Source organism: Drosophila nasuta, chromosome 2R (genome assembly GCF_023558535.2).
Source record: "Drosophila nasuta strain 15112-1781.00 chromosome 2R, ASM2355853v1, whole genome shotgun sequence".
NCBI lineage: Eukaryota > Metazoa > Arthropoda > Insecta > Diptera > Drosophilidae > Drosophila > Drosophila nasuta.
In genome coordinates, this window is record NC_083456.1 from 27,387,773 (window position 1) to 27,406,461 (window position 18,689).

At 38.1% G+C, this 18,689-nt stretch overlaps 5 protein-coding genes across 12 annotated transcripts in view; 4 read left to right on the forward strand and 1 right to left on the reverse strand.

Moving 5' to 3' along the window:
* LOC132786662 (mucin-4) overlaps positions 1-3,473 on the forward strand; it is a 55,962-nt gene extending 52,489 nt beyond the window's left edge. For 2 of the 3 annotated variants that reach the window (XM_060793251.1, XM_060793252.1), the window contains exon 6: positions 2,060-3,473. In XM_060793251.1, coding sequence (XP_060649234.1) covers positions 2,060-2,632 — 573 coding nt within the window. In that variant the 3' untranslated portion in view covers positions 2,633-3,473. Of the gene's footprint in view, positions 1-758; positions 1,086-2,059 lie in introns of those variants that run through there. The other variant, XM_060793253.1, reaches the window with a different exon arrangement.
* Positions 3,474-3,833: 360 nt separating this feature from the next.
* LOC132786663 (organic cation transporter protein) lies at positions 3,834-6,299 on the forward strand. The gene is made up of 4 exons (XM_060793255.1): positions 3,834-4,619; positions 4,674-4,932; positions 5,001-5,421; positions 5,481-6,299. Exons 1-4 carry the CDS (start codon positions 4,248-4,250, stop codon positions 6,121-6,123), a joined length of 1,695 nt encoding a protein of 564 aa, XP_060649238.1. The 5' UTR covers positions 3,834-4,247; the 3' UTR covers positions 6,124-6,299.
* A 1,193-nt stretch (positions 6,300-7,492) lies between these two features.
* On the forward strand, positions 7,493-10,122 carry LOC132784752 (solute carrier family 22 member 6-like). Its single transcript, XM_060790581.1, has 4 exons — positions 7,493-8,052; positions 8,144-8,402; positions 8,467-8,872; positions 8,933-10,122. Exons 1-4 carry the CDS (start codon positions 7,720-7,722, stop codon positions 9,573-9,575), a joined length of 1,641 nt encoding a protein of 546 aa, XP_060646564.1. The 5' UTR covers positions 7,493-7,719; the 3' UTR covers positions 9,576-10,122.
* A 1,078-nt stretch (positions 10,123-11,200) lies between these two features.
* Positions 11,201-14,733, forward strand: LOC132784751 (organic cation/carnitine transporter 2). Its single transcript, XM_060790580.1, has 5 exons — positions 11,201-11,638; positions 12,124-12,382; positions 12,465-12,876; positions 13,593-14,099; positions 14,176-14,733. Exons 1-5 carry the CDS (start codon positions 11,297-11,299, stop codon positions 14,366-14,368), a joined length of 1,713 nt encoding a protein of 570 aa, XP_060646563.1. The 5' UTR covers positions 11,201-11,296; the 3' UTR covers positions 14,369-14,733.
* Positions 14,734-17,267: 2,534 nt separating this feature from the next.
* Positions 17,268-18,689, reverse strand: part of LOC132784747 (serine-rich adhesin for platelets) — a 71,588-nt gene continuing 70,166 nt past the window's right edge. For all 6 annotated transcript variants that reach the window (XM_060790573.1, XM_060790576.1, XM_060790572.1 and 3 more), the window contains 2 exons: positions 18,427-18,635; positions 17,268-18,365 (listed from right to left, as the gene is read on the reverse strand). In XM_060790573.1, coding sequence (XP_060646556.1) covers positions 18,214-18,365; positions 18,427-18,635 — 361 coding nt within the window. In that variant the 3' untranslated portion in view covers positions 17,268-18,213. The remainder of the gene's footprint in view (positions 18,366-18,426; positions 18,636-18,689) is intronic.

Here is an 18,689-nt window from a genome sequence, read left to right on the forward strand (position 1 = left end):
ATGTATACCACTTACCAACAACCACAACCAATATTTTTTGGCCTAATTTAAAATGCTAATTAATCATTAATTATACATATAAACACACACACACACACACTCAAACATATACACTACATACACTTACCTATACTCGTATATATATGTATAGAAATATAAAACAGAATCGAAACAAAATGAGAATCAAAAGCAAAATCGATTTGGAATTTCATTTGTGAGATGCAGGTAGAACAAAAAAAATGCAGCTTCAACAATTGCTTGCTCAGCAAATTACGGTCATCATCATCATCGCCATCGTTTCATATTTCATTTGTCAGCTTGGAAAGCGCTCAAAACTAACAACAAAGAACTTACACTCTTACACACTCACACACACACACACACACACACTTGCCATGGCCACACACATAAGTTGGCTAAGAAACGCTGCTGTAAACACAACAAAAAATATTCGTATCTAATGCTGTAATTTCTTTTTTACTTTTACTTTTTCTTTCTGCGCGTTTTCTCGTCCCCATGTATGTCTACTCCACAAAAAAAAAAAACAAAAAAAATCCCAACAAACAAAATTGTTTATAACTGTCTGTTGTTTGTCATAAACTCACACTGATTCCTATTTTGTATATTCCGTACCAAAAACCAAAAAAAACAATATCCTCAACATACAAAATAATAATAAATATTATACCCACCCAACTACAACTACAACATCAACCGACACCACCATCCACCAACAATCCAATCCAATCCAACAACAGCCTATTGAAAACTGTAACTAAAAAAACATAAAACCAAAAAACTGTGTGAAACATAAAGTCTCCCTAAGAACTACTTAACTGGATACGTTTTGGATAAACAGCAAAAAAAAAAAGAAAAGTGTAATATACTATGGACTATGTGGTGGTGTAATGATTGATTGATTGATTGATTGCGTGATTGACACACGTTGGTGGTGAAAATTTAAGCTGCATGCTGCAAATATGACAAAAAAACAATGTGCTAACATAAAAGCGACACACACAAAAAACCAAAAAATCAAATGTGCGACTTTCGGGAGGTTTTTCATTTTGGTAACGGACAGGCGACAGGCGAAAAGAAAAGAAAAAAGCCCACAGCCAGGTGCTAAAGACGACCCCCCCAAGGTCAGGAGGCGCCGCTACCACCGCGCGCGTTGCTTCATCCTCAGCCTCAGCTCAGCCTAAAACTCAACCCACAACTTGAGCTTGTTCTGTTCTGTAGATCGTTTGTCGTGTTTTGTTTTAGCCAAAGCAAAGACAAAGAACTAAGACACTTTGCCGACCAAATAATGTTATACGCGTAAGTCTCTCTTTTGTTGTACAACATTTTGTTTCATTTCGTAGGTTAAGCCACCACCAAATTCAACTTTTTTTTCCCCCTCTGATCCACCCCCACCCCCAAAGAAACTTCAAACGCACACAACAACACTGCTTTAATTGTTTGTTTGCTTATCAACACACTGAACCAAACAAAAACCAAACGGGGCAACTGGCGAAGCAATTGGCTTTCATTTTGTAGTAGTATTTTTTATAATTTTTTCGCAGTAGTTTATCCACTTTCTACACACAACAAACCAATAAACAAACACACACCAAATATACACACCACACTCTCTCTTTCTCTGTCGCTCGCTCGCTGTCCTCTCTTCGTTTCCCCAATGCAGGCAATTCAGCACCAAAACTCTATTGAAGAACCAGATAATAAATCGCAGAATTTCGAATCGTTTGTTTCAAATTTGATTATTATTGTAAATATATCTTTCTATATTGGACAATATCTTGCGCTGTGCTAACTATAATTTCCAACTGGTTGAGGTGCCTAACTCTTCCGCTGATAAATCTTATGTTTGTGTTTTATCTATCTAACTCTAACCATACATATCCTATACCATATGCCTTATATATCCTCTGTTTGTTTGTTTTGTCTTTTTGTTTTTCGTTTTGTCGCATGCTGTGTTTGCAACTGAATTCCAAGTACAAAAAAAAGAGACTAAACCTTTCTGATATTCTTCTATTTTCTTTTGCTCTCCATTTGCGATTAGAATTTGGCAAATTCGATTTCTAAGCCAAATTTCCGTTTCAATAACAACAATTGGCAATTGTGGCAAACAAGCAACAACAACAGTAACAACTACAACAGCAACAACAACAACAACATGACAATTCTGGAAGAGCAAAGATGCTTCAATGAGCTGCTGCTTCATGAGGCGGGCAACGTTTCCGAGGAGACGGCCTACGATTCGTATTACACACAATACACAACGCCAGACTCTATGGACTGTGCCAGCGATAATCTGCTGGTCACCTTCGATTATGGTTACAGCGATTCCATCGAAGCGTTGCCGGGCTTGATGCCAACAACAACAACGGCTGCAGTTGAGGATGAAGCTGGCGATGCGGACATTTGGTTTGGCACGCCTCCGAATGATGCCAACAATCCATTCAAGGTGCATCATGTGCAGCACAAGCAATCGCTGCCCGGAGAGAACAGTTTGCAGTCGCTGATCTCTTACGATGTAGACGACATCGAGGAGCTGTCGGAACCGGAATCTGAGTCCGAACCCGAGTCTGAGGCGGAGATTGAAGAGGAATTCTATGATAGCATTGAATGTTGAATGCACTTAAATTTTTTACACACTCAAACACACACAGACACATGCATTAACATATATATCGGTAGTAGCAGCTATATAGATATAGCAAACACATTTTTGATAACTGATTTCATCGTTTAACTAGTCTATTTTGAACTTTTATTAGGCACAGACAGCAAAAAAAGAAGAGCATTGTTTAACGTTTTGTATGTAAGCTTAAAGACATGATTTATCCCATATATATATAGATTTATATGTATGTATGTTATATATCAACTAGTTAGTTTTGTATGTGCAAGAAGAGAAGAAGGGGGGAACCTTGATGCGTTTGTATGTATGTCAAATATTTGCTTATCTCCTATTTATGACTAAATTAAGTATACGCAATGTATACTCCATATAATTTATATATCAATTAGATTGTGTCTGCATTCGGTTTAAGTTTAAATTTAACATTATGCACTACGCCTACTTATTATACTACATACATATGATATAATTGTATTTGTACTCTCAAACTAATTTAATTGATGACTCTTTGTATTAGACACATTAGCAGCTACGCAACACTCGTATAATGTTTTAGTTGTTATGGAAATTTAGTTAACAGATTTGCATGTAATGTGTACATAAATATATATATTTAATTTTGAATTAATAATGATATTTAAGACAAGCAAAAAAAACATACGATACATATTATTGTCTACACACATAGAACTTATCGTATCCTGTTATCAAAATGCGTTTACTACATTTATAAAACGAATCAACAAAAAAACAAGAAGAAAAGTTGAACTTTGAATTCGACTGTTACAACTAAAAAAAAATATATTCAAAAGGCGTGAAATGTAAGCAAACATATATCCATTTAAATAGCAATTGTAATTGAAGACAACATACTTATTAAAGAAAACAAAAATCAAATATTGAGAATTAAAAACAAAAAAATGAAAATACAAATAAAATAAAAAAAAGTATATACAATTAAATGTTTTTTTTTACTACTGTTTCTGCAAATCAGGGCAATCAATAAAGTGGCAATCATTTATATTAATTGAACTACACAATGTTCGTCAACTGATTGAAGAGAAAGTGAATTTTTTGCGATGACCGAATGTGTCAAATTGCTCGAAATACTTTTAAGTTCATTCATGGCATAGCTAATGTACCCTCTGCAGTATTAGAGTATTAGCAATTGGCAAACCGGAGAGTCTCGTGCGATCAGTGTCAATAAATTACGAGTATTTCTACAAAATTTCAGATATGAATGCTTTTGAAGCTAACTCGTACACTCGCATAATTAAAATACCAGACTGAGAGAGCGAGTGAGGGAGAGAGAGAGAGCGCGCATGCTTGGGCTATAGCATAAAAATGTTACACTCTCTTTCGATTTGACGACTCTTCGGTGACTTCTCTTGGCGCTGACAAGCAACCAGTTCGTTAGACACACTCCACGGCAATACAACTTGGGGCTCGGAACGAGTTTGGCGTCAGTTCAAAATGCTGGCGGTGTAATAAAACGCTTAACGGAGATTAGCGGCTGGCTGGCATGCAAATATCTAACTGAATTCCATCAAATGACACACTCGCAGTTGTGCGCTTATCACACAGCAACGTGCAACGTTTCGCCCCAATGACAAACTCCAACTCCAACTCAAATCCAAATCCTCCAATGGACTTCGATGAGATATTGGCCAAGTGCGGCAATAGCCATCGCTATCAGTACTTGCTGTTGGGCCTTTACGGTTTTCTCATGGTCTTCGTATCGATGCATTATTTCTCACAGAACGTGATCAGTTTTGTGCCCGATCATTGGTGCTATCACGAGCAGCTGGAGAATCGCAGCTTCGACGAGATCGCAGCGATCTACAATCAGTTTGACAAACCTTCGTGCACGCGGCTGGCAACAATCGATATCGATGGAGGAAATGCCACTATCAGCAAAGATCGCTGCGATCGCTGGATTTACAAATATGATTTCGGCTTTCGTAGCATGAATATTGAGGTGAGTTTTTACTTAGTTTCCATTCTTTAACTTAAGTGAATTGTATATCTCTAGTTGAATTGGGTTTGTGATGATGCCTACAAAGCACGAGTTGGCCAATCTCTGTTCTTTATTGGCTCCATGTGTGGCACGCTTGTATTTGGCTTATTAGGCGATAATATTGGGCGTGTCAAGGCTTTGATATTGGCCAATTGCTGTGGCTTCCTGGGCGATTTTTCAACCATCTTCACGGGCAGTTTGACTGCGTTTTCGATAACCCGTTTCATTTCAGGTCTCGCTGCCGATGCAAACTCGTACCTGATGTACATTCTTCGTAAGTTTGTTGGCCAATTGCCAACTTGTACACATGCTGATTAAACAATTACTTTTCTTCTGTGGCAGTGCTCGAATATGTTTCGCCCTCGCTGCGCAATGTTGCTTTGAACACAGTCTTGGGTTCGTTCTACTCTTTGGGTCTGATTGGCGCCTCTTGGCTGGCTGTTTTGGTGGGCAACTGGCGCTTCTTTCTGGCCTGCTCTTCGCTGCCTTTGCTGCTCGTTACACTCTTCTACTTTCTGGTACAGGAGAGTGCTCAGTGGCTGGTCACACGCGACGATATCGATGGCGCCATTCGCCGACTACAGCGCGTGGCCAAGATTAACAGGCGTGTCGTGAGCGATGATGACTTCAAGGCATTTCGCAGCTACTGCCAGAATAACTATTGCAAGTCGGAAGCAACAGCTGAGGAGGAACAGGCCAAGTTAACGGACATGCTGAAGACGCCACGCATGCGTTGCATGGCCTTCAAAATACTGCTCATCTTGTGAGTAAAGCTTAAACCATCTTTAGATGAACCTAATTAAATTATACTTTCATTTATAGCATCATTGTTGTGCCTGCTTATAACACAATAGCTCGCAATGTCGAAGGACTCGGCATCTCACCGTTTATTATGTTCTCACTCAACGCTCTCATGCTGCCACCTTCGGGCTATCTGCAGGGCTTTCTGCAGGATGTCAGCGGACGCAAGTTGACTTCAGTTAGCTGGATGATGATAACGGGCATCTTTGCTGTGGCCGCTGGGCTGGTCATAGCACAGGGTCAGAATCGCAGTGTTTTCTTGCTAGTGGGCTTAACACTTGTGGCACGCTTTGGTGTCTCGATTGCCGATGGCGCAAGCTCTCAGCTCTGCACCGAATTAATTCCCACATCGGTGCGTGGGCGTGGCGTTGGCGTCGCCCATGTGGCGGGCTTTGCTGCCTCGTTCTTATCGCCGTTCATCATTCATTTGGGCACTTACTTTAAGCCCGCACCCTCGATTATACTTGGCCTGCTTTTCCTCGCCGGCGCTTACATATGTCTGCTAATGCCCGAGACACGCAACAAGAAGTTGCCCATGACCGTGGCCGAGGGCGAGAAGTTTGGCATTGGCGAACGCATGTTTGACTTTCTGCTGGAGTTTGGCAAGGACAAGGAGACGGAAGTGGAACTTGAGGCGGAATTGAAAGACAAGGAAAACGCTTAAACAGCAATATCCATTACAAACTAAATACTTTATTTCATATTTGTTATAATTTAAGCACACAATTTAATCCCAGTGGAAGAAATCATTCCAGTCCATAAGCACGAATTTATGTAATTCATTGTTAATGTATTAATTTAAATCAATTATTCTAAATAAAATATCTATTCTGAATTGAAGTAGACTTGAGTAAACTTCCTGTTAAAGCATTACATTTAACTAATTATTCGGAATAAAATATCAATCCTGAATTTATTTAATTGGTGTAAAATTTATTGTTAAACCATTAATTTAAATAAATCATTCAAATTCAAAAATATATATTCTAAAATGATCGCATATCAGCGAATAAATATGAAGAATACTTGACTTTTATATCACTAATTGGTTTTAGTTGCAATCAGTAAGCAATTATTAAAGCTTATCAGCATATTTACTAATATACTAGTATATTAATAAGTATTATTATTTACAATTTCTTTAATTTAATAATATCTAATAAATGCACTTGAAATTGTCTTTAAATAATTGAAGCATTTATGAGAATAAAATGTATCTTAAGCTTAAAGTTAATGTTTGCTTTTCAATGAATTAATCCAAATTCGCCGTCGAAATTCGCCGAATTCGCTTGGGCGCGAATTTCAAATAAAGCGTTCGCTTATGCAATTAAATCGAAGCAATTGAACTCAGTTCATTGTCGTATTTTCATATAAACAACTTGAGTGTGTTGCCTGCCAAAGTGTGAAATGTTTGTATGTACATATATTTATTGCAGATCATTTTGCTTATTGCTTCTTAGTGAGTCAGGCAAGTAAAAGAGTTTAAAAATAGCTGTAAATACTCGTTTTATTTATGCCATTTTGATTGTTTCCTATTGAGTAAAACTGGCAATGAAATAATAATTTACAATATTGGTACAAGAACACAAATCTCAGCAGAAGATTGCCAAATGTGTCAAGATATGCGTATACTTAATATTTCACAGAAATCTTTATGGCAGTAAGCATAAATCTATATGACTTGTTTCCTAGCGAAAAGTTAATCAAGAAATGAACAATTTAATCGCAACATTGTTGTTTGGCTTGGCGAGTGTTCAAATTACAAGCGTGTATTGTATTATGCGAGTACTTACAATATTAATGAAATCAATACGATTAAACGCTAATAAGATCGCGCCTTCGACTGTTGCGCTGATAAGCGAATGGCGCGAGTTGCTGCGAGTCGCTTTCAACGGTTATCAGCCCAGAGAGCCCATTATAAACTATTGTTGGAGCGCAATATTGTATACAATATCAGCTGGTTTGTCGAACAAACTCGCTCTTAACTATCGAGGGAAGAGGTCTCGAGCAGCGAATGCGCTCAGCTCAGCAGCTGGCAGTACTTGCGTGGCAGCGACTGCGAGCGGACGGAGACGCAGCTTATTTTCTATTTAGCCACTCAGTTAAGCGGATTCGGAATTGGATTCCGATTGAGACTCAATCGAGTATTACACACATCACAAAATCCAAACGAAAACGAAAACGACAACTATAAACTGAAAGCGCGGACTTTTCGTTATTGTTGTTGTTGTGATCGACTGACTGACTGAGTGTGTGTGCCATGGATTTCGATGAGATTCTGGCCAAATGCGGCAATAGCAATCGCTATCAATATCTGCTCTTGGCTCTGTACAGCGTATTGATGTTTGTCACAGCGATGCACAACTTCTCACAGAATGTGATTGGTTTTGTGCCCGATCATTGGTGCTACCACGAACAGCTGGAGGGTATTAGTTTTGCACAGATCAAGGCTATCTATAATCAGTTTGAGAAACCTTCATGCACTCGTCTGGCGACAATCGATTTGATTACTGGCAATGCGACTATCAGTCCGGATCGTTGCGATCGTTGGATTTATAACTATGATTTCGGTTTTAGGAGCATGAACACCGAGGCAAGTATTAGAGAACACTTCTCTCTCTCTATCTCTCTTTCTCTCTCTTTTGTTTAACACTATCTTATCTTCTGGCGTGTATAACACACAGCTTAATTGGGTCTGTGATGATGCATATAAAGCGCCAGTGGGACAATCGCTATTCTTTGTCGGCTCTATGTGTGGCACGCTCATCTTTGGCTTTTTGGGCGATAAAATCGGACGCATCAAGTCACTAATTTTGGCAAATTTCTGTGGCTTCGTCGGTGACTTTGCGACCATATTCGCCGACAATCTGACAACGTTCTCGATAACACGCTTCATCTCTGGTCTCGCTGTCGATGCCAACAGTTATCTGATGTTTATTCTAGGTGAGCTTTAGTTTTACTATTGCGCTATTTGTATTTGCAACAATGTTAATCTGTTTTATTATAGTGTTGGAGTATGTTTCTCCCAAGCTGCGGAATACTGGCCTAAATATGAGCATGGGTATCTTCTATAGTTTGGGCATGATTTGTTCCTCCTGGATAGCTGTTTGGGTTGGCCACTGGCGCAAATATTTGCTCTGCTCTTCGATACCGCTGCTGCTGACCATCTTGTTCTATTTCCTGGTACAGGAGAGTGCTCAGTGGCTGATCACCAGGAATGACCTCGATGGCGCTGTGCAACGCTTGCAGCATGTGGCACAGTTTAATAAGCAAAGAATCAGTGAGAGTGATTGGGATGCGTTTCGCAGCTATTGCGAGAAATCCAAGCAGCTCAAGCAGCAGGACGACAAGTTCACGGATCTACTAAAGACGCCGCATTTGCGCGGAATCTTCATTCAAATGATAATTGTGTTGTAAGTAGTATTGAAATTAATACTAAAATTTCCCAATCTAATTTTGTTAATATTCTTTAGCATGTCCATGACTGTTTGCTACAACATCATGTCCCGCAATGTTGAAGGACTCGGCATCTCAGCTTTCATCATGTTCTCGCTGACTGCTTTAACGCTGCCTCCCTCGGGCATTCTCCAGGCTAAGATACAGGACAGATTTGGGCGCAAGGGCTCCTCGATTAGCTCCATGCTGCTCACAGGCGTGTTCACAGCCGCAAGCGGCATTGCTCTGTCGTTGTCCCAACATCCCAGCGTTACGCTGCTCGTCACTTTAAACATCATCGCGCGTTTTGGCATCTCGGTGTGCTTTGGATCAACGCTGTTGTTCTCCACCGAGTTGGTGCCAACTTCGGTGCGTTCACGTGGCCTCTCGTTGGCTCATGTGGCCGGAGCTGCCTTCTCTCTGCTGTCGCCCTACATTATGCATTTGGGCACCTACTATAGAGCGGCGCCTTCGATTATACTATGTCTGATCTTCTTTGCGTGTGCCTATGTCTGTTTGCTGTTGCCCGAGACAGCGAACAGAAAGTTGCCCCTCACCGTGAAAGAGGGCGAACACTTTGGCGAAGAGGAGCGAATGTTTGATTTCCTCAGATCCACAAAGACAAAAGCTACTGTGGATGCCCAGCAAGAGGCGGACACAAGGCAGAAGTTGATGTCTTAATCGTTTAAACCATGCCAATTAATCAATTAAGCCGCGGCAAACTCATCTTAAGTACGTAAGTTCTCTAAACTAGACTAGACGAGTATGTTATGCACTTAGATATATCAAATAATGTCACGCACCACAAAACACGACAAGCGACAAGAAACGTGAGAATATTTCCTATTACAACGTTATGAAGGAACAACGATGCAGATATGTTATATATAAGTATATATGTACGATATGTATAGAATACTAGTATTAGGATTGACTATTCCAATTTCAATTCTCAATGTTGAACGGAATTTAGATGACGCGAATATGCAAAACACATCAGAGCTTACATATATTAACACACGAATTTGCTTAAACATTTTTTTAATGGATTCCGCAAACATTTTTGTTTATCGGTTCTCTATACTATGAATGTATACTATACTATCTTTGGCATATTTTAACATACGATTTTTTATACTTTTTGTTAGCTATATTTTTAATTTAAAAAAAACATTTTGTGCGCCAACTTTGTTAATAGATTGAAATAAGTATTAATAAACAAACAAACAGCTTGAAACGTTGTGCTGCGTACTTGACTATGAAATACCCTGTAGAAGGCGTTTAAGAAAAAGTTTTCAATCAGTTTTGTATAACTTTTAGGAGCTCCTAATGAGAATTCGTGCCATTCCGTTTTAAGCGAAACTGGTTTTCAAATAGGGTCATAAAAACTTGTCCAAGTCATAGATTATGTATTAGTTGTATACAACTAAATTTTCTTATAATGAAGTCTCATAATTTCGCAATTCCTATAAAATATGGAACTCAGTCAACTATTTATGTAGGGGATAATGTGTTAACAAAAATTATAATGGGCAAAATTGAATGTATATTTTCACACAGAAACAGAGCAAGAGTTTTCAAACATTTATTTTTAAAACGAAAAAAAAAACTTGCACATCATGCAGCGGCACTTGAAGAGAAGAAACTCTGGCCATAAATCCGAGTCGGCCACAATAAAGTGTACATAATCGTATTTACATTTTAGCGAAGTCTAACTATGCGAAATTTGATAAGAAAATATGTGTATATGTTGATATGAAGAGCAACTTTTTGGAAGATTCCTTGCCAAAGAGTCTAGACACGCAATCAATTGTTGATCTTTAGTCGCGATTTATATTTTTTTATTTCATTGTGTGTATATTTAAGAACACGAAATGTACGAAAAGATATTGCTAATGTAATTAGTTTAAAGTGCGAGACGTTTAGTTTAGTTCTGAGCACACCGCGCGACGCGTTTTACGGACTGTGTGTGTATATAGATTAAAGCGAATAAGCGAATTCACTTAAATAATAAAACATTTATTTCGTAATGCGAACTACACGCAAATGCGATAAGCTCTCCACCAAAACAATCTTATCGGACGCAACAACCAAGACTGAGCATACAACTATGAGCATGAGAATGAGAATGAAAATGATTGTCTGACTAGGGGAAATGAGAAATGCGACGATTAATAGACCGAAAGATAGCGACAGAGAGTAAGTGAGTGAGAGAGAGAGAGAGAGAGTAAACGAACAAATGCTTTAGTGTGTAGACGGATATTCGTATGCGAATCTGATTGTAAATGCCCTTGTTGCTCTTGCACTTCAGTCTTAATTGAATCTCAACCCGAGCAGTGGGAGAGCGCACCACAATACAATCCACACACACAATCCATTTTTTAAAGCAGTTCGTCCATGCCATGGATTTTGATAAAATACTGGTCAAGTGCGGCGATGCGGGACGCTATCAGTGCCTAATGCTGCTGCTGCTCGGCTATATTGCGTTCACCAGCACCGTGCATTATTATTCCCAGAATATCATTGGATTTGTGCCCAAACATTGGTGCTATCATGAGCAGTTGGCCAATCGGAGTCACGAGGAAATTGCCGCCATCTATGCTCGCTTTGGTAAGGCAGCTTCCTGCACACGGCTCGAAAAGATCGAGTTCCTGGACGAAGGCTACAATCTGACGCTGAGCAGTGAGCGATGCGATCGTTGGATCTACAAATACGATTACGGATTTCGCAGCATGAATGTGGAGGTAAGAAACACGAGTTACTTGATCAAAAGTATATATTTAAATTGAGGTTTTTGTGTAAAATCATATTCTTAAGGAATAAGGTATTTAAAGTTTTAAATTTAAATATTGTGTATACAAATATATTTACGGATTTTGCAGCATGAATGTGCAGATAAGAAACTTGAGTAACTTGAACAAAAATTTTACTGCAACTTATGTATTTTTTTATAATAAAATTTTTGTTAATGAAATTTCTTTAAGCATGACAAAATATCATATACTTAGGTAAATGAGTATTTCAAGTTTCGTTTAAAAATAATAGTTTTTATAGTCAAATTTCTCTATAAAGAACAATTTATATTATTTCCTCAAGTAAAATCTGCTTAAATTGTCGAAATAAAATAGTTTCTGAAATATAGATATATTATACATATAGTAAATTATTATTGACATTTTTAAAACATTTTCTATATATAATTTTATTAAATATTTATTTTCCTTCACAGCTCAATTGGGTCTGCGAAGATGCTTACAAAGCACGCATTGGGCAATCGCTTTTCTTTCTGGGCTCTCTGGTGGGCACCTTTTCCTTTGGCATGCTGGGCGATAAAGTTGGCCGAGTGCGCGCTGTTATTCTGGCCAATCAGTGCGGCTTTGTGGGTGACTTTTTGACTACTTACGCCACCAATTTGGCCCAGTTCAGTGCCTTTCGCTGCATCTCCGGCTTGGCTGCAACTGCCAACTACTATCTCATGTTTATTCTGGGTAAGCAAATGTCGCTCAGCTCGCTTATCTCGATCTCTGCTCTCATCATGCATCACGCATCATCATCTTTACACACACACAGTGCTTGAGTATCTGGCACCAAAGCTGCGGAATTTGGCTATCAGTGGAACGCTGGGATTTTGCTTTTGTCTCGGCGGTTTGGTGGCCCCTTGGCTATCGGTTTTAGCCGGCAACTGGCGCATTTATCTGACATTTTCGGCATTGCTGCAACTGGTCGTCGCACTCTTCTATTTTGTGGTGCAGGAGAGCGCCCAGTGGCTGATAACGCGCAACAATGTGGAGGGCGCCATTGCCCGATTGAAGCACATTGCACACTTCAACGGGCGTCAAGTGCCGGCCGCTGACTTTGAGGCCTTTCGTCAAAATTGCATCGCCAAGCAAAAGCTGGAGAATCATCAGCAGAAGGCCAGGCTCTTTGATCTGCTGCGCACTCCGCATCTACGCAAAACATCGCTCGTCGTCATATTTACTTTGTGAGTAAACAACGGAAGTATATTTCGAGTAATTCTTAATTATGTGGAATGCAATAACGGGGGAGATAGAATAATGTATGTCACAGGCAGCAAGAAAGTCTCAGAAATATTGCATTGAAGATCAACATCGATACTCGGCTATAAAGATAAGTGCTTCTGTCCTGCTGTATACAATTACTAAAAACTGAAGCTGTTATATCTTTTGAAATATTTCTTTGGAATTTGAGCAGCTTATCGCTCATTTCGAAGATTCAGCACGCTTACATTTTATCCAAGAATTAAAAAATTTAGTTGACAATGTTATTCGAAAGAATTTCTATACTAGGCACATTCTCAATAGGTTTCAAATTATGGTTTTAAGTCTTCTTACTTGGTTTTTTTCAAAATGGGAAGCTATATCTCAGAACTAAGCAATACTTGAATGTAATTTCTTTATACAATTTATAGCTATTACTCATTTGTCCATCTGTCTGCTTATCTGCCTTGAACTCAGACACTATATGTTAAGAGCTTTAACTACATAATTTGCTGACAAAATTTCTTTATGTTGCGGCTTACATATTTTAGAGCATTTTCCAATGCCAAATTAAATTGATAGCACAATTTTACTGCATAGAACTTAAATAATAAGGCTCAAAGGTTGAGTTTAAAATGAAATTAGTAGCGTGTACCTTTCTTACATGCTTTCATTATTTATTTATTGTTTTGGCTTGCAGCATGCTGACTGCGCTGGGCTTCAACACCATCTCCCGCAACGTGGAGGGTTTGGGACTGTCGCCATTTGTGGTATTCTCGCTATTTGCGGTGGTTGTGCCACCATCTGGCATTCTGCAGGGTCTGCTGCAGAGTCGACTGGGACGCAAGGCCACCAACTTTCTGGCATTGCTATGCACCAGCCTCTTGTCCTGTGCTCTGGGCGTGGCCCTGTCCAATGAAGGTGCCCAGCACAATGCCACATTACTGCTGGCCTTTGCATTGCCCACACGCCTCGGCATCTCGATGTGCTACACGCTCACCTCGCAGTACACGTCGGAGTTGCTGCCCACCTGTGTGCGCTCACGTGGCATGGCCACCGCTCACTTGGCAGCTGCAGCGGCGTCCTTTACCTCCCCGTATCTTATCCACTTGGGCAGCATTATGGCGGCGGGTCCGCCATTGATACTGACAGTTGTGCTGTTGACTGCTGCTGGCTGCACATTGCTGCTACCGGAAACGAACAATAGGTGAGTGTGTCACGAATTAAAGGGCTAAAGCTGATATACTGACAAGTGTGTGTGTGTGTGTTTGTGTATGTTGCAGGCAGCTGCCCATTACCCTGGAGGATGGCGAGAGCTTTGGCAAGGGCGAATCCTTGTTCGCATTCGATTGTTGGCAGCGGCGACGCGACAACGACGACGATGTTCTCAAACAGCCTACGGAGGAGCTTAAGTTAAATGCCCTTAATGGCGTACGTGGAAATGCCGAAGCAGCGGAAACGGAAGCGGAAGTGTAGACGGAAGCCCCAAATCGCTCAATGTCCTGTGTTAAAAAATGTAAGAAGAGCATTAGAGGCCGACACAACAGACACACACCAGAAAGAAAATTGAGAACAACAGTTTTAATTCCGAAAGTTGTCAGTAGATGCGAAATTTGCTTTTATTTGATTGATTTTGGGTCACAGTATTCAACGTAACTATAATTAAGGTGTGTGTGTGTGTATGTGTGTGTTATTCCGTTTTACCACATTTTCATATGTATATGTAAGTAATGCATGTGTAAACTCTTTTGTTATCCTGTAGTAATTGCTTACATAGTACGTGTATGTATTTTGTATATAAGTAAAGTGTACATAGATATGTACGAGAGTATGTAACTTGATTTGTTGCTTATTTGCTTCATTACAATATGTATATATATAGAGAAAGTCTTATATAGTACAAAATAGAGGTTGCTTTTTGCCCTGTTTGAAACTCTCAATGGAAAAAACATTTGTATATGGTAGCTTAAGGACCAGAGCTTGAACTTACAATAAATCTAGTATGTGATTAGAGATTCGTGTGTGTGTGTTAGTGTTAAACCATTATCCATTCTATCAAAAACCCAACTACTATATCTTATTGTAGAACCCTCTAGAAGTGTTGTGGCTGTGTGTGTGTTTTGAGTATCAACTCAGGTCAACATTACATTTAAAAGTTTTTGTATTCATCACATCAGTTTTAGGAGAGGAACAGAAGGATGTTCAAATTCCACATACAACTATCCGTGTATGTATTTCAATTATAATTTCATAAATATGTATGTATGTATATTAATTTAATTGTTTAGATTGAACAGAAAGAACTCTAATTTAACCATGTGGCAACCATTGTTTTGTTTGTTTTGTAATCTTTCACAAAAATTCTTTGTATATTAACGCAACACATTTTCGGGCAATCTAAGGGCCCTTCAAATAACTCTTTATAATTTGAAGTTTTTTTTTTTTATTTTTTTGTATTTTCTAATTTATGTTTTTATCAATCTTAAATGCTACCTTTGAGCACTTTTTGCAATTGCTGTCAAATACAATAAGTACATAAATATTTGATGATTTCTAGAAGATTCATTCTTCTATATATCCTATGTAGATATTTTTGTTTTGTTGTCTAAGCAAACTTTCCATTTCTCCGATAGATCCATATAACAGTTTGGGTTCATCTTAGTGCTACGATTTCTCATTCTACTTATGCATTTATTGTATATCTGTGTATATAACTGACATTATGATATATACTATATATGTACTATATATATATATATATATATATATGTACGTAGGATTGTATTATCTGTATGTATGTAAATACCATGTGATTAACACTAGTTCACAATAGTTCAGTTTTTGAATTCAAAAAATGCGTAAACAGTAAACGGTAAACAGTAAAAAGGTAAAAAGATTTTTCTCATGATTTTGTTTTTCTCGGTACTCCAGAGTTTTATAGCACGAGGAGTTTTATAGCACCATGTGAGTGAGTTTTTTTTAGTTTTTGGTTTTGTCATCGATTGAGTGAGTACACACATTACAGGGTATCTATATCAATTGTTAAAACACAATTCACAATTCTGTCAAAAAGGGGACTAGAGGTTAATAAAGTAGTAGAGTTCGATATCAATATAGTTATTTGTTTTTAGCTAGCTTTAGTCGTAAGATTTAGATTTAGCCAAGGTTTAAAAAGTAAAAAAATAGATATGTATGTATATACATTACATCATAGTATGTATGTGCTACATTGAACATTAAAGATGGAAAATAAACTACTTAAGTACACATAGTTTACTATCGTATTTTTCTTATACTTTTTTATTCTTAATTTTTTATTCTGTTTTGTTTCAACAATTTATCAATTTGTCTGCATATAATTTGTAATTATATTTGATCATTATCTTCAACTTTTAGTGTAAGTGTGTGAGTGTAATTAAGTATTATTCCTTCAATAATGTTTGCTACTAAATACCATTTATTTTATTCAAATTTTTTTGTTGCAATATTTGCTGCTTATTGTTTGATAGAATCGTAATGCCCACATAATCATATCTTATCTCGTAATCATAATCATAATCTCATATCTGCAACCCGTTCAATCCCTGTGGGCACTTACATCGTCTTCATCCTAAACACTTCATCGTCATCTAGTGTGTGTGTTTGTGTTTACTGTGGTGTAGTTTGTGTGTGTTTCGAAAACATTGAGTATAAAAGACAAGCGGTATTTAGGCAACGAGTGATTCAGCAATTTTCATTTTATCAAAAAACATTTCCTATAAATCTTTTAAGTATCATTCAACGTTATTAATTTGTATGCGGGTTACATTATATTCCACAATGTAAACTTACACCAAAAGCATTCATAAGATTCGTTTTTTTCTCTATATTAAATTTTTTTGTTGTCTCTTATTTATTCTCATTTAAGTGGTATTATTATTCGAGCTGCCTCATACATCATACATAGTATTCAAGTAGTATTCCATATAAAAATTCCACAACAAATAGATTCTTCTTTTAGCAACAAGAGTTGGAGGGAAAGTGACATACATATATAGTACACATATATACGTAATAAGTATATTGATTGGATTGTTTTTGGCTATTATTTAGTTCTGGTGGGAAGTAGTAGTAGTAAGTAGTATAGTATGTTTATAACTATAGGTGTAATACCCATAATGAAGCCTAGCTGAGCTGATTCTTTCTTATTACTTGTACAGAGTGATTGCGATATGCTTGAAGTCTGGATTGCTATATAGTTTGCATATATGTATATCGTAATAGTATATCGTTTATAGTATGAGTATGTATAAAGTTTAGAATGGCGTTTGCTTAAGTGCTATGGGAGGAAGGTGAAAAATAAAAATATAGCGGATGGAAAAACAAAACGAAAAAGTTGCATTTACAAAATTGTTATTTGTATTTATCATCGATTATTATTATTGATAGTTAATAGTAGACATTATGTATCATATAGCTTAGTTTATGTCGGTTCTGTTATTATCGTAGTTTAATGCATACATTATGCAAAATTGCAAGTTCATCTTATGCTTGTTTGTTTTTGTTTCTTTTCAAAAAATACACACACAATGGATCTTAAGTGTCTAGATGTAGCCTATGCATGGGCTATATACTTTGTCGTCGTCATCGTCATCATTTGAGATGAGCAATCCACATTTTTTTTGTTTTGTTTATTTGCTTTACACTTGTTGCTGATATAGCTTCATCACTTATGAATAGTGCAATTAATTTGATAACGCTTCTGTTTTTCTTTTGTTTTGGTTTTTTTATCGTATTTTGAACATTGTGCTGCCTTAAACTACAATATGTATATAATATACTTATTATTTGCAGTGTCATCAATGCTATATCCATCCACATATTCGAGTATTGAAAATCTTCCTATATAAATCGTTCTAAATTGCGTGCGCGAATCGAAACTTGAGCCCGAGTACTCATCATACATGTGTGTGCAACAGCCCAGTAAACGAATCGCCAAACGAATCGAAGCGAATCGTTGCGAATCGCAACTGGTTTCCGATTTTGTATAGTGTGATCCATTCTTAAGTTTCTAGTAATGCTTGTCATCCAACAACTACATAGTTCATAATTAATACAGTATACAACACAATACAATACAAATACAATATGTGCCCGGGGGCAAACGCTAACTGCAACATTATATATGAATAAGTATGTACTATATATACATCTATATATATATATAACGATATATATATATATATATATTTATGCATATTTGTGTGGGTGTGTAGCTAGGCAATAAATTACTACAATGCAAATTGTGACGTTGCTGGCTGTGGCTCAGACACTGGCTGTGCCTATGGCAATGTGGCGCGAATGCCATCGAGACTGGAGCGCAACACGAGGCTGCCCTCCACCCAAAAGTTGGGACGATCCAGCATATTCTGCCACAGCGACAGTTCCTTGCCAGTGGCATCCATCCATTCCACCTGTCTGCCATAGCTGCGACCTGTTTAAAGAAAGCAATGTTATTAAAAAGCTGCAATTTCTGATTGACTTTCAAAACTTACCCGTGCCGAGGGAGAATCGTATGCCGCCCACAAATTCATTGCTGGCCAAACGATCGTGATCCCAAACGGTCAGCTCTAAAGCGCGCTCTGACAAATCCTCCAGCGAAACGTCTTCGTAGACAAACGTATAATTCCAGCTGGGATGCAAGGTCCGCTTGACCACAGGCGTCTTCTGCTTGGAGCTGCGCGTGCGATCCGGCAGCAGATAGCTAAGAAAAGATTTCAAGAATAAGTTTTAGGTAAAAGAGAGCTTTAAGTTACGA